This window comes from Squalius cephalus, assembly GCF_949319135.1.
Source record: "Squalius cephalus genome assembly, chromosome: 9".
Classification (NCBI taxonomy): Eukaryota; Metazoa; Chordata; class Actinopteri; order Cypriniformes; family Leuciscidae; genus Squalius; species Squalius cephalus.
In genome coordinates this window covers 41252951-41269689 of record NC_137130.1, presented here as the reverse complement: position 1 = coordinate 41269689, position 16739 = coordinate 41252951, and the positions used below count along the sequence as shown (strand labels likewise).

The 16739-nt window shown below is 41.6% G+C and overlaps 1 protein-coding gene across 1 annotated transcript in view; it reads left to right on the top strand.

Annotated features, from left to right (window-relative positions):
- Nucleotides 1-5642: 5642 nt before the first annotated feature.
- Nucleotides 5643-16739, top strand: part of LOC307164955 (tripartite motif-containing protein 16-like) — a 44080-nt gene continuing 32983 nt past the window's right edge. Inside the window, exon 1 of the mRNA XM_079882191.1 lies at nt 5643-6307. Coding sequence (XP_079738317.1) covers nt 5729-6307 — 579 coding nt within the window. The 5' untranslated portion in view covers nt 5643-5728. The remainder of the gene's footprint in view (nt 6308-16739) is intronic.

Sequence of the window (16739 nt, the reverse complement as noted above, 5' to 3'; positions counted from 1 at the left end):
AATCAAACACTTAAACTCTTAACAAAGTCAAGTCATACGAAGGCAAAGGGTAAAAAGCAACAGCACCCCACCCCACAGCCATTTTTTAGTAAGATTACCCAAAATAACCATGTGTGTAAAAATAAATATATATTAAAATTACATAGTAATGAAAATCATTTATAAACACATAATAAATTATCTGTACAACCATCTGAAAGACTAACGAACCATAATCTTAATCACACATTTTCATAACTGAATTACACGCAAAGCTTATTCTAGTCCGAGTCTTCCAATAATAATAATGATTAAAACAACATCAATCGTTTGAATCATAGCTCTACTATTTTTACAAATAAATTAATTACTGAGAAAAACCACGCTTAAAGTATAAAAGAAATAGTCCTTACCTTCCATGTTTGAAGATTGCCTCGAGGATATGAAAAACGGCAGCGAATTTTAGTTTCGAATGAGGGACCGTGCGACGGCCGTCTTTTAAATACCTTTTAGACCGCTGTGGACAGAGAGATGGGCGGAGTAGGGGCGGAGTCTGGTTTCGTTTTAATACATCGATAAAAATATATCATACTAGCCATAGATAAATAAAAGTTATAATGTATGTTTTATTTCATGCGTAAAATTTTATTATTTTTTTATTTTTTATCATTATTTTAAATCCAAACATTATGCACTTAGCATGTTGCAAACAATGGAATTCTTGTTTAGCGAGTAGCCTACTAACCGATCTGTGTATAAATGTATTTTAGTTTAAACTTTTAATAGCGTAGGGCTATATACAAATATTGGATTAGATTCTGATTATTTAACTGAAACATTTAAACCTATCATCAAATAAGTTCATAAAAAATGTTGACTATAATATGGATAAAAAATTATAAGCTAGGCTATTACAGCATAACGAAATAATGGCTCTGATTGTTGAGCAATATATTGCAATCATTTATCTTTTATTTTTATCCAATGGTTAAATTTACTATAGGCTACTATATTTGCGGATTTTCTTAAAATAAATAAAAACAACAGATTTGTTTACTAAATAAAAGTATAATAAATATAATTAGAACGAAATGTAATAATTATTTTTTAATTCTTTTGACCATCTGCCGACAGCGTGACTGAGACATTGTAGGCATGAATAGTCGAGAGGATGTTTATTTGAAATGAATAGAATCATCATTGTCTTAGGCTACAGACAGTGGACAGTCAGAACCCCGTCGCGCTCTAATACAATGACGTTAGTTAATGATCATTCAAATTTTATTATCACGTCTATAGATAGCAGTCTAGCCCGGATGCCGACGAGATAGAAGATTGTCTGTTCGTGGGAAACGTAATCTTTTCCTTGTAAAAAATAAATAGTGTCCGTCCTATCTTTTAATTGTCTTGAACAATGTTTGATACCTGAACAGTCGCACACCGGGGGTGGATGTGGAATTATGTTAGTCTTGTACAGCGAGCGGCTGCGAACACATCTCCACACTGAAAATCAATGGATCGCCGAGTTTACAGGGTTATGATACGGTCTTCAGAACGGCGCATTTGGGCATTCCTACAGCACACTCTCCATTCCGTTCAGATCACCGCGAGCTCTCCAGCTCAAACCGACGAAGCGCTGCGAACCTGACTGCCAAAGCACACAGAACTTAAAGCATCCAACTTCACCTAGCGCTGTTTAAGCATTTAAAACAAATATTTATAAAATAAATCTCATATTCTTTCATATATTTCATATTGGTTATTTTGTTGAATCTGGAAAACATTAGTAACATTTCATCTGATCAGAAAGAATTAAGGAAATGCTTTAGCCAGAGAGACGCATAAATTATCTCCTCATTATAGAAAGTTCAAAACGTTTAAAACTTACTTTAGAATACTTAATAATATTAACATCTTATTTCACATACCTGTTATATGCTTTTTTAATTTCCTCAATGCTATTTCACACAACCCATTTTTCGTTTTCATTCGCAGACATTATGGACGCGGCTGCGAAATCTGAAAATCCATAATTTCGGACTTCTGTGAATATTATTCATAATAAAAACACCCCTCCTGAAAAAACATTCCTCTCACACCAACCAGATTACAATCATAAACACACAACCATAAAAATTCCGGAAACACACACACAGTCAAAGGTCAACAAACAGGTGCTCATAAAACCCCCATGTGTACAAACATCCGGTCATAAACACATGTCATAAAAGTCATAAATCAAGGGTCATAAATCATTTTTGACACAAGGTGCCTTATATAGCTACTAACGTTGTGCAACGTTTTGTCGGGGCTGAACGCAGCCCTGTCTGTTATTGGCTGAGGCGCTTCAGACTTGTCTGTTATTGGCTGAGGCACTTCAGATCTGTCTATTATTGGCTGAAGCGCTTCAGATCTGTCTATTATTGGCTAAAGCATTTCAGATCTGTCTGTTATTGGCTGAAGCGCTTCAGACCTGTCTGTTATTGGCTGAAGCACTTCAGATCTGTCTATTGTTGGCTGAAGCGCTTCAGATCTGTCTGTTATTGGCTGAAGCGCTTCAGACCTGTCTGTTATTGGCTGAAGTGCTTCAGACCTGTCTGTTATTGGCTGAAGCACTACAGATCTGTCTGTTATTGGCTGAAGCGCTTCAGACCTGTCTGTTATTGGCTGAAGCACTTCAGATCTGTCTATTATTGGCTGAAGCGCTTCAGGGGCCTCATTTATAAAACTGTGCGTAGGAACCTTACTAAAAGTGTACGTGCGCCCGAAAGCCAAAAATGGCGTACGCAAAAAAATATTCAGACTTATAAAACCGTGCGTACGCCAGAACCTGCGCAGAATTCACTTTATAAATCCCAGTCAGCGGAAGATTGTGCGTACATGCGTCTCCACCCGAAATAACCATATATGGAGCTTACAACGCCTAGTTTTACTATGCAGATCCTCATCTACATATCATTTGCATATGATTATTCATCCACGTGATAACTTAAACGTTATCACGTGGATGAATAATCATATGCAAATGATATAAACGGTACAAGAAACATTACATTAATACAAATCAATTAGTTGTCTATCCTTGCCTTGTTTTTGAATAGCCTATAAAATAGTGTAAAATACATTTCAGAGAAAGTTTTTCTCAATCTTTTCCACTTGCCGAATTGTATTTTTAATTGATTTATATTTTTAATGGAAACAGATAGGCCTTGGGCATTATTTGCACGAAACTATTTTCTCAGACAATCTGGTATTATCATGATAAGCAATTATCTCTGTGGTTAAAACATTAAAGCACGCCACAGGAAAAGTGCTCAAAAACAATCGCATCCACAACAAATATTTCTATTAAATGATTGAATTAAAAAAAAAAATTGTAACTTCAGTAATGATTTGATGTTTAAGTGTTTAACTCCATTAATTTGAATGGCATATTTAATATAAATGTTTATATCAGAAGTATTTTATTTAAACTGTTATTTGCGTCAGTTTCACTAAACGGTTCAACACGCTCGCTGCCGCGGACATTGAAGAAGGAATGGATATTTGCTTCAAGTGACAGGCTTGGTGATTGAAATTTTATTTGTATAATCTTTCGGTATATGTTTAATTTTCTTTAGATTTTCTGTATAAAAGTGACCAAAAATACATTTAACTCCAGCTCACCATCGGTGTCGCCAAAGTGCTCCATCTCCAAAACGTTCGTACGCATGGGTCAGAGTTTGCGTGCAGGTGCGCAAATTTTCCCGTCAAGTTTCTCTTTATAAATCCCACCTTTTGCGCAGGAACTGGCGTACGCATGTTTTCAGCCCCGTTTTGTGCGTACGCAAGCTTTATAAATGAGGCCCCAGATCTGTCTGTTATTGACTGAAGTGCTTCAGACCTGTCAGTTATTGGCTGAAGCGCTTCAGATCTGTCTGTTATTGGCTGAAGCGCTTCAGACCTGTCTGTTATTGGCTGAAGCACTACAGATCTGTCTGTTATTGGCTAAAGCGCTTCAGACCTGTCTATTATTGGCTGAAGCACTTCAGATCTGTCTGTTATTGGCTGAAGGGCTTCAGGTCTGTCTATTATTGGCTGAAGCGCTTCAGACCTGTCTATTATTGGCTGAAGCACTTCAGATCTGTCTGTTATTGGCTGAAGGGCTTCAGGTCTGTCTATTATTGGCTGAAGCGCTTCAGACCTGTCTGTTATTGGCTGAAGCACTACAGACCTGTCTGTTATTGGCTGAAGCGCTTCAGACCTGTCTGTTATTGGCTGAAGCGCTACAGATCTGTCTGTTATTGGCTGAAGCGCTTCAGACCTGTCTGTTATTGGCTGAAGCACTTCAGATCTGTCTATTATTAGCTGAAGGGCTTCAGATCTGTCTATTATTGGCTAAAGCATTTCAGATCTGTCTGTTATTGGCTGAGGCACTTCAGATCTGTCTATTATTGGCTGAAGCGCTTCAGACTTGTCTATTATTGGCTGAAGCGCTTCAGATCTGTCTGTTATTGGCTGAAGCACTTCAGATCTGTCTATTATTGGCTGAAGCGCTTCAGATCGGTCTGTTATTGGCTGAAGCGCTTCAGATCTGTCTGTTATTGGCTGAAGCACTTCAGATCTGTCTGTTATTGGCTGAAGCACTTCAGATCTGTCTATTATTGGCTGAAGCGCTTCAGACCTGTCTATTATTGGCTGAAGCGCTTCAGATCTGTCTGTTATTGGCTGAAGCGCTTCAGACCTGTCTGTTATTGGCTGAAGCGCTTCAGATCTGTCTGTTATTGGCTGAAGCGCTTCAGATCGGTCTGTTATTGGCTGAAGCGCTTCAGATCTGTCTATTATTGGCTGAAGCGCTTCAGATCGGTCTGTTATTGGCTGAAGCGCTTCAGATCTGTCTGTTATTGGCTGAATCGCTTCAGATCTGTCTGTTATTGGCTGAAGCACTTCAGATCTGTCTATTATTGGCTGAAGCGCTTCAGACCTGTCTATTATTGGCTGAAGCGCTTCAGATCTGTCTGTTATTGGCTGAAGCGCTTCAGACCTGTCTGTTATTGGCTGAAGCGCTTCAGATCTGTCTGTTATTGGCTGAAGCGCTTCAGATCTGTCTGTTATTGGCTGAAGCGCTTCAGACCTGTCTGTAACTGACTGAAGCGCATCAGATCTGTCTATTATTGGCTGAAGCTCAAGCGCAGGGCTTCACCCCAGTAGTTTGAAAAGCTCCAGCTCGCCCTGTTGCTCCATCTGTACTATTGGTGAAATATAAATGTAGCGAAGTTGAATACTTTATTTTTATTCAACTCAAGTAAAAGTAAAAGTATCACCATTTAATTATACTCAAGAAAGTAGAAAAATTGGTAAATGTACTAGTGTACTAGTAGTGTAACTGAAGTATTTATAATTACTTACTTTTCACCTCTGGAACTGGACACACTTTTAATGCCGTGTAGTCATTAGTATGCAGTCTTCCTGATTCTCAGTAACTTTTTGAGTGTGTTGAGTGACTGTCTGAGACAAACAAACCTGAATTAACTAAGAAAGTTTTTTGCATTTAAAATAACATCCAGGTGTGTGGGAGTACGGTTGAAACTGAACTCTACAGGAATAAGGCTGTCCAGGACCAGGAATGAGGAATCTGCTTTACAGACTTGTAGATAAACCTGTTTTGCACACGTCACTCAAACACAGAACCAGGAAGCAGGAAGAGTTTGTGAAAGAGAAACTGAAGTGTAGTTGAGCTGTTGTGTGTTTGTGTGTCTCATGCTGTAAAATGGCAGAAGCCAGAATTTCAGTGGATCAGAATGAGTTCCTGTGTCCAGTGTGTCTGGATCTCCTGAAGGATCCAGTGACCACTTCCTGTGGACACAGTTACTGTAAGATCTGTATTACAGGCTGCTGGGATCAGGAGGATCAGATGAGAGTCTACAGCTGCCCTCAGTGCAGACAGACCTTCAGGCCAAGACCTGCTTTAGCTAAAAACACCATGCTGGCTGAACTGGTGGAGAAACTGAAGAAGACTAAACTTCCTGCTGACTGTTACGCTGGAGCTGGAGATGTGCAGTGTGACGTCTGTACTGGAAGAAAACACAAAGCCGTCAAGTCCTGTCTGCTGTGTCTGGAGTCTTACTGTCAAACTCACTTTGACCGTCATGAAGAATTTCACTCCCGTAAGCCACATAAAGTGACTGATGCCACTGGACGACTGCAGGAGATGATCTGCCAAACACATGATAAACTCCTTGAGGTTTTCTGTCGCACTGACCAGAAGTTTATATGTGTGCTGTGTACGATGGACGATCATAAAAACCACGACACTGTATCAGCTGCAGCACAGAGGACAGAGAAACAGGTATGAAACTACACACTGATGAAATAATGTTGACACTATTTATACTGGCACCATATGATCAGGAAACATCATTCACACTGCAGACGTCACAGAAGTGAACAGAAGCTGCAAGTGGATTTGGAGCGTATTTGTGCTCTGCATTGAACTTTGACAAACATTTTTAACATAACAGAAATTAAACGTAAAAATGAATCAACACAAACTTTTGTAAAACAGGCTTTAATGAAGCAACATAAAATAATGGAAAATATTCACCCATTGTTTAACAAAATATATCTCTGTCAAGATAATGCAAGTGTGGCGAAAGGGCGGTATTACAGGTAGAAAGAATTTCGACTACGCCACCCAGGGAATTTCGCCCCGGGAAATATGGACAACACTCAAGTTATTATTACTAGGTCACTCAGGTTCGATTCAGAGACGTGGATATGAAAATGTACAAAATTTTTATTAATACAAGTTTATTTTAAAGCAGAAAGATAATCACATTTTAAAAAAGGCAATCAGGAGCTATACTGGCCAGGTTTTGAGTTACAAACACATTCAAGTAAACAAAAACACACATTTGAATACACACACACACACACCTTTTCTGTACTAATACACTGGTTACAAAGACACAACAAAAAGGCACAGACTAACAGGGCTGAAGTAAACCACGGGAGGAAGGATCACTAAACTTCACCGAAAGCACACTCACACACACAGCAAAGACTTCAAAAGTGTCACGGCAAACGTTCGGGGAAAGCACCACCACCACCACCACAAGAAATCCTCCACCCGTGGAACCTCAGCACCTGAAAGGAAAATCACAGAAAAAAAAAATTAATAACCAAACCAATAAAGCCCAGTTGGATGATGTTTAGGGTACAGTCATGAGCAGATAGTAATCACAATTAGTAGACAATCACAAATAGCATACAAATGTGTAAACAAAGACCATAAATAAACAAATAACTCAATTCCCGCAATGGCTCACAAGCAGATAGTTTGGTGTTCCGTTTTTGACACTAATAAGCGTCAGCCTCAAAAGTTCAGTAAACAAAGAAACATTAAATCAACAAATCATCAATAAAACCAGACACCAACGATCCCCTTCATCAGTGGGGTGACAATCTTCTCACAGATGGCAACAAGTTTGTATTGCACACGGTAGCGACAGCAGAGCAGGAAAATACGATGCTCTCTTAATCCGGCAGCAAAGAATCGACGGGGCTATAATAGCTTTTTATAGCACCAGCAGGAAACAAATCGCCCGGACGAGAAGGAAAATCCTAAGCCAAATACAAACACTAAGATTTATGCCTCAATTGCTAAATTTTCAGCTCGCAACTACAGTTATATGCACAATAACACTTACCGGAAGTAGGCGATGCATTCGCACAATGTGCTTGTCCTTTCACAGGCACGGATACTCAAAATCATGCAATCCGCTGTTCAGCTGGACTACAGGGACACTGCACATAACTCAAAACCATCAGCCGATCCTAAACCCCTGAATGAAAACAAACAATACGCTTTCCACCAACAGTTCACACAGGGCCGTTTCTAGCCTTTTTGGCACCCTAGGCAAGATTCCTATTGAGTAAACAGTTTTACTCACTTAAAAGGACTTTGTTGCACTATGCTGGAGTAAAGTTAATAAATGATCGTTCTCTCCCATAGGATTTTGTGAAACTATGTTGGGTGGACCTCTGTCCCTCTAGGGGGTTTCGGGGGCATGACATTTTTTCACATTTTAAGGTTAAATGAATGCATCAATCTGGTGCACTTTGAGAGCTAAAAATTAAGAGCTTCAATCCATTAACTGTGCACATTGAACAAAGAAAAAACATTGACTTGTACCTGGACACTAAAGGGCTCAAACATCTTAGTTATGATATAGAGTCTCAGTCTACATTACATCATCACTGGTATTTATGATTTATATAAGTATTCCTATGATGTAAAATCCATATAGCCAATAATATGTAGGCCTACTGTATAAATTAAAATGAATATTTCAAATAGCCTACTAGTATAGGAAAATTACAATACTTTTGTCCTAATTTCTTCACTTGCAAGAAATAAACCCTTGAGCTTTTATTTTGGAGAAAAACACCAGATCACCATGCTGATCGTATGAGCAAAGTGCGCACTTTTCTCTAAATCACGCAGCACAAACAGAATGCCTAATGTTATATAATTAAAGTCTTGTGCTGTTTTATAAAGGCACAAAGCCATATCACGATTTTAGTTCGTTGACAAAATATAACGCTAGAGACCTTTATGTTAGGCTATAAATTTTACATCTCATGTGTTGGGAAAAGGGAGAAGAGTGAGTTCGGCAAAAGGAGCGAATTCGAACTCGGGTCGAACGCATCAAAGGCTACTTTCAAGCACGTCACGCCTTATGACCTATGCCACTGTAGATATTTAGTGGTGGGCGTCTTTTTGCCAAAAAGACAGGCACTTAGTGCAAATATACGCTCCATTATCGGACATGTAAAAAAAGAAGGATTTTTCTTCCACATTTGCTTGGGCGAGAAAAAAAATCTCTTGGTGTGGTGGGGCTCTCACTGGCGCCCCCCAGCTGTTTGCGCCCTAGGCGACCGCCTAGTTTGCCTATGCCTAGAAACGGCGGCGAGCAGCCAGCAAGTGCACCCACCGCGACAAGCCGAGGGAAACCGGAGAAGAAAGACAGGCTAACCACAACACTAATAATTAGTCCCGTACATACAAGAAACTAAAAACAGAAGTTGCTATATGCTAATGCACATACCTACAGCAACTGTAAACAATGGAAGGAGGCGGAGTCGAACGTGACGCATCCCAGGCTACAGCCAACCAGCTCTTAAATAGGAGGGATTCCCTGCTGATAGGTGCTCACTAATGTCAATCATCTCATTCATTCGGTTACACAAGTTAAATGCAGTGACAGACGCAAAGAGTTTCTGTTTAATAATCTGACTCCATTTGAACTGCTCCCTTTACACGGAGTATACGCGATCACAAATTTGAAAGAGAAAGTAATACGCGAGCTCCCTGATGCGCGCAAATTAGGCTGCATACAATAGCCTGTCTCCCAATATCAAAGAGATGTAACCACTTCTTAGCTCTGGTGTCTAGTTTCACTTTGAATAATGAGAGAGTACTTTTATTATGGTTGCACTTGCACTGATTGTTTGCACTTAATAAGACTATGAAAAAATGTCTCGGGTTACGGTTGTAACCCTAGTTCCCTGAGATGGGAACGAGACGCTGCGTTGATGAAGCTTTGGGAATGCCCCTGCGTGATTGCTTCTGAAGCACATGTATCAACTAGTCCAATGGCGAGAGTGAACGTCACGAGCAGGTGACGTCATGACCAGGAAAGGGTAAAAGCACATCCGGTCTGACCGGTGTTAGCTTCAATTCACTCAATTCCCAGTCATTCAAAGATGATGACTCCTCCACAGACTCTGAGCTGAGCAGCCTTCCATTACCGCTCCCCAGCCAGTGAGGGAAGCATCTGTTGAGAGCGAAACTCGATGGCAAAAAGAAACTGACTCTGCGATGGTTGATGCGCGCATCTCTAATGGTAACATAATACACTGATTAATGAGCGCTGCTTTTAAATGACCATTTCTTTAAAACAAACTTTATTTGACAGAATTTCATTTTCTTAATGGCATAAACAGGCTTTACTCCCTTGAAACTTAAACTGGAATGGAACATGCTCATATTTTAGAGAATGTAGTTGATATTTTCGTTAATAATGATTTATCATATCCACCCGCGACCCACCCAAAATTAAACAGAATGTTATTTTTATTACTTGACCCGCCCGATCCGCGGATTATCCACAGAGCCCCCGCGGATATAACCGCGATCTGCGCATCACTATAATCATTTTATCTGCTTCTGCATCCATTGCATATCAAGCTGTTATACTTCATTTTCCGGGTCAGAATGTCTACATTGGGTTGTTTTGGCAGTGTATCGTGTGAATGCAAATATCGGATACGGGTCACTTTTAAAAGATGATGTAAGCGGGTCGTCAAAAAAATTGGATATAGTCAGCAATTCGGAATTGGGCATCAAGACCTGCAGTGTAAATCCAGCCCTAGACACAGCGTGAGATAGTACCTCCACCAGCTGCTCGTATGCTGGGGAAAGAGCTGAAGATTCCTCTTCCCCCGTTTCGATGCTCAACACATCCAGTTCCTCAGAACTGTCTCTCCTCCAGGGCGGAGACACCGCAGTGCGGTCTTCCGGCGCTGGAGAGAGAGCACTGGATCCCACGGGTAAGGCTGAGATAGGTCGGGCTCTTCTCAAACTCCTCTATGAGATCCATTTGCGAACCCCACGATCAGGGCCTGAACTGCAGGGAACGCTCACCTGAACACCCTCCTCAAAGAGTGACAGACGAGAGCGGAGCGTGCGAAGCGGCAGCCTCTCACAAAGAGCATGCTCTGCTCCCAAACACATCACACAAGTTTGTGTGTATCCCCAACCGTGAGATAACAAAGGCAGGGAGAAGCACACAACTTAAATGATTGTTTGGTCGCCATTATATGTGTATATATATTTATATATATATATATATATATATATATATATATATATATATATATTGAGCTGCACTATATCGGGACAGACAACATTAAATATGACAGACAGTATTGAATACAGAGCGCTTGCTGAGGCACAGAAGCTAACGCCGGTCAGACCGGATGTGCTTTTATCCTTTCCTGGTTGTGATGTCACCCTCACGTGATGTTCACTCTTGCTATTGGACTAATTGACACATGTGCTTCAGATGCAAATCACGCAGGGGCATTAGGGAACTATTATTTATTTGGTAACACTTTATAATAATGTTCAGTTGTAAGTCATTTATAAGTGGTTAGTTAATGATGAACTAATCATTTACAAAACATGACTATGCGTTTCATAAATGTTTAATAAATTATGTTACATTTATTTTGTATGTTTTGCTCACATCAGGAGCACAGTGGTTAAATACTCCATGTGTTTCAGAGAAGACAGCTGTCTATACCCTCACCAGTCAGCACTGTAGTACACACTACACTACACACTACACTACACTACACTACACACTACAGAAGACAGCTGTATATACCCTCACCAGTCAGCACTTACACTGCAGTACACACTACACTACACACTACAGAAGAAAACTGTATATACCCTCACCAGTCAGCACTTACACTGCAGTGCACACTACACACTACACTACACACTACAGAAGACAGCTGTCTATACCCTCACCAGTCAGCACTTACACTGCAGTGCACACTACACACTACACTACACACTACAGAAGAAAGCTGTATATACCCTCACCAGTCAGCACTTACACTGCAGTGCACACTACACACTACACTACACACTACAGAAGACAGCTGTCTATACCCTCACCAGTCAGCACTTACACTGCAGTGCACACTACACTACACACTACAGAAGACAGCTGTCTATACCCTCACCAGTCAGCACTTACATTGCAGTGCACACTACACTACACACTACAGAAGACAGCTGTCTATACCCTCACCAGTCAGCACTTACATTGCAGTGCACACTACACTACACACTACAGAAGACAGCTGTCTATACCCTCACCAGTCAGCACTTACACTGCAGTACACACTGCACACTACACTACATACTACAGAAGACAGCTGTCTATACCCTCACCAGTCAGCACTTACACTGCAGTACACACTACACTACACACTACAGAAGACAGCTGTCTATACCCTCACCAGTCAGCACTTACACTGCAGTACACACTACACACTACACTACACTACACACTACACTACACACTACAGAAGACAGCTGTATATACCCTCACCAGTCAGAACTTACACTGCAGTACACACTACACACTACACTACACACTACTGAAGACAGCTGTCTCTACCCTCACCAGTCAGCACTTACACTGCAGTGCACACTACACTGCACACTACAGAAGACAGCTGTCTATACCCTCACCAGTCAGCACTTACACTGCACTACACACTGCACACTACACTACACTACACACTACAGAAGACAGCTGTCTATACCCTCACCAGTCAGCACTTACACTGCAGTGCACACTACACTACACTACACACTACACTACAGAAGACAGCTGTCTATACCCTCACCAGTCAGCACTTACACTGCAGTACACACTACACTACACTACACTACACTACACACTACAGAAGACAGCTGTCTATACCCTCACCAGTCAGCACTTACACTGCAGTGCACACTACACTACACTACACACTACACTACAGAAGACAGCTGTCTATACCCTCACCAGTCAGCACTTACACTGCAGTACACACTACACTACACTACACACTACAGAAGACAGCTGTCTATACCCTCACCAGTCAGCACTTACACTGCCGTACACACTGCACACTACACTACACACTACAGAAGACAGCTGTCTATACCCTCACCAGTCAGCACTTACACTGCAGTACACACTACACTACACTACACTACACACTAGAAGATAGCTGTCTATACCCTCACCAGTCAGCACTTACACTGCAGTGCACACTACACTACACTACACACTACACTACAGAAGACAGCTGTCTATACCCTCACCAGTCAGCACTTACACTGCAGTACACACTACACTACACACTACAGAATACAGCTGTCTATACCCTCACCAGTCAGCACTTACACTGCAGTACACACTACACTACACTACACTACAGAAGACAGCTGTCTATACCCTCACCAGTCAGCACTTACACTACACCACACACTACAGTGTTCAACACCTGTTATAGATGTGTAAACGCATGAATAAATCATTTACAACACTTTCTGCATCCCCTAATCTAAAGTGTAAACTATTCATCACTCGTAAATATGTTACAAATGATCTGTACATGTATTCAAGGCATTTACAACACTTTCTGCACCCTCTAATTGCTACATACATACATACATATAAAAAATACATTATTTATTAAACATTTATGAAACGCATTTTCATGTTTTGTATATGATTAGTTAATCATTTACTAATCAATTGTAAATGGCTTCTAACTGAATCTACTAAACATACATACAATAATTAATATATCACTTATTAATCATTTATGAATGCATAATCATGTTTCGTAAATAATTAATTAATCATTTACTAATCAGTAGTAAATGACTTGTAACGGAATTTACAAAACATACATACAATGTTAGTATATCACTTGCTAATCATTTATGAATGGTTCTGTAAATGATTAGTTCATCATTAACCAACCACATATAAATGACTTACAACTGAACGTTATTATAAAGTGTTACCATTTAGTTTTCTTATTTATACTGTTTTTATTTCTATGTTCAATTTGTGGAAAGGAGTTCAATTATGAGGTCACAGCCTCAATCAGAAGTTCTGGAAGCTCATAATTCATGTACAGTAAGGTCTGAAGAGACTCATGTGAAATCATACAGGAGAAAAGCCAGTCAGTTGAGTTTGTGGCAGAACCTTTTAAAGTGCTTGTATATTGTTGTCTTTCAATGCATTTGATAATTCATACTCATAAAGTAGAACGGTAGAAGGTGAAGGAAAAAAAAAAGTAAGTAGAAGGCGGGGGCCTAGACAACCCGATTCCTGGACGCAGAATCTAGCTCTAGGGACATGGAACGTCACCTCTCTGGCGGGGAAGGAGCCTGAGATTGTGCGTGAGGTTCAGAGATTCCGACTAGAGATAGTCGGGATCACCTCCACGCACGGCTTGGGCTCTGGAACCACACTCCTCGAGCGAGGATGGACTCTTCACCACTCTGGAGTTGCCCATGGTGAGAGGCGGCGGGCTGGTGTGGGTTTGCTTATAGCCCCCCAGCTCAGCCGCCATGTGTTGGAGTTCACCCCGGTGAACGAGAGGGTCGTTTCCCTGCGCCTTCGGGTCGGGGATAGGTCTCTCACTGTCGTTTGTGCCTACGGGCCAAACGGCAGTGCAGAGTACCCGGCCTTCTTGGAGTCTCTGGGAGGGGTGCTGGAAAGTGCTCAGACCAGGGCCGTCGCCAGAACAAACCAAATGGGGGGGCATTTAATTTTCATAGGGGGGCACACTTTTTTTAATGATCTGAGACAGACCAAAACAACAACCCATATTAGGCTATAACTAAAATAGACCACAATAGTCTTGTTTTGTTCAATTATTCAAATAAAATACTTCACCGTTTATTTTCTCTTAACATTTCCACATTTAGCTAGTAGCCTATTTTTTTTATTTTATTTTTTTCATTTTTCGTCACATACACAACACAGTGCCATCTAGTGGCTTTCTTGAGTAACAGGCACAATCAACGTAACGTATATAATTACTGGTCTGATACCATGAAGACACAAAGGAGCGATTTTTATTATTATACAAGCGAGCAGGCTATCGCTGTAAAATGATCTGATTCGGTCCTTCATTTCCAAGATCATCAATGGCCTGCAGCTTTGGCCCTGTCACAGCCACAGCGACGGCGATCACGTCACTAGTAGTAGGCCCATTCATAATTACACCCGCTGCTCTGTCTACGCTGTGAACTTGTGTCTCATTAGACAAATTCTCCATTCCTACCATCTCATTAGCTCCAGAGTCGACTCGTCTCCACACACGTTGTTGTTGGTCAAAGTCGTCTTTGTTAACGACGAATCTTTAAACCACTTTCTTATATCCATAGCTTTGCTGTACAAAACCGGCAAAATTTGATTCTGAGATCGCATGCAATGCGCAGCTGCGCAAAGGAATTACGTAGCCTATAACAATACTGTATGCTTAACTAAATGAATTGCATTTATATATATATATATATATATATATATATATATATATATATATATATATATACTTACACACAACTGCATATTGTAATTTGAATAAATAAAACTACTAACACAAAAATAACATTTTGAAAGGTCTGCTGCTGGAGACTTGCCATTGGCTGTTGTATTTGAATAATTAATGAGGTAGGTCTTTGCAATGTTTGGGCGCTGTTTTTGGGATGTTTTAACAGTCATTTATGAATATAATTATATTTCAAGTTACGTTCTGTGTAATAATGCGTTGAATAATGAATTTTCTGAATCATTTCTGAAGATAATGTGTTATGCATTTCTAGTGTTACCGTTGTAGAGATTACTGTTCCTGTGAGCCAAGTTCTGCTGAAACAATTTGGATAGAAAGAATAAATGACTACAGTCGCAGATATTTAGGATCGAACAATCAAAGTAATTTTACTGTATTGTACAGTGCGTTACATTTAGGGGGGCACAATAAGTCATTTGGGGGGGCACTGCCCCCCAATGCCCCCCCTTGGCGACGGGCCTGGCTCAGACTGGGGACTCCGTCGTTCTACTGGGGGACTTCAACGCCCACGTGGGCAGCGACAGTGACACCTGGAGGGGCGTGATTGGGAGGAACGGCCCCCCTGATCTGAACCCGAGTGGTGTTCTGTTATTGGACTTCTGTGCAAGTTACAGCTTGTCCATAACAAACACCATGTTCAAGCATAAGGGTGTCGATCAGTGCACATGGCACCAGGACACCCTAGGCCGGAGGTCGATGATCGACTTTGTGGTTGTTTCATCTGACCTCCGGCCGTATGTCTTGGACACTCGGGTGAAGAGAGGGGCGGAGCTGTCAACTGATCACCACCTGGTGGTGAGTTGGATCCGATGGCGGGGGAGGAAGCTGGACAGACTCGGCAGACCCAAACGTACTGTGAGGGTCTGTTGGGAACCTTTGGCCGAATCCCCTGTCAGAAAGATCTTCAACTCCCACCTCCGACAGAGCTTCGACCAGATCCCGAGGGAGTCTGGAGATTTTGAGTCCGAGTGGACCATGTTCTCCACCTCCATTGTCAACGCGGCCACTCGGAGCTGTGGCCGTAAGGTCTCTGGTGACTGTCGAGGCGGCAATCCCCGAACCCGGTGGTGGACACCGGAAGTAAGGGATGCCATCAAGCTGAAGAAGGAGTCCTATCTGGCCTGGCTGGCTTGTGGGACTCCTGAGGCAGCTGACGGGTATCGACGGGCCAAGCGGACTGCAGCCCGGGTGGTTGGGGAGGCAAAAACTCGGGCCTGGGAGGAGTTCGGTGAGGCCATGGAGAAGGACTATCGGTCGGCCTCGAAGAGATTCTGGCAAACCGTCCGGCACCTCAGGAAAGGGAAGCAGTGCCCTACCAATGCTGTTTACAGTAGAGGTGGGGAGCTGTTGACCTCAACTGGGGATGTTGTTGGACGGTGGAAGGAATACTTCGAGGATCTCCTCAATCCCACCGTCACGTCTTCCATTGAGGAAGCAGAGGCTGAGGGCTCGGAGGCGGACTCGTCCATCACCCAAGCTGAAGTCACCAAGGTAGTCAAGAAACTCCTCGGTGGCAAGGCACCGGGGGTGGATGAGATCCGCCCTGAGTACCTCAA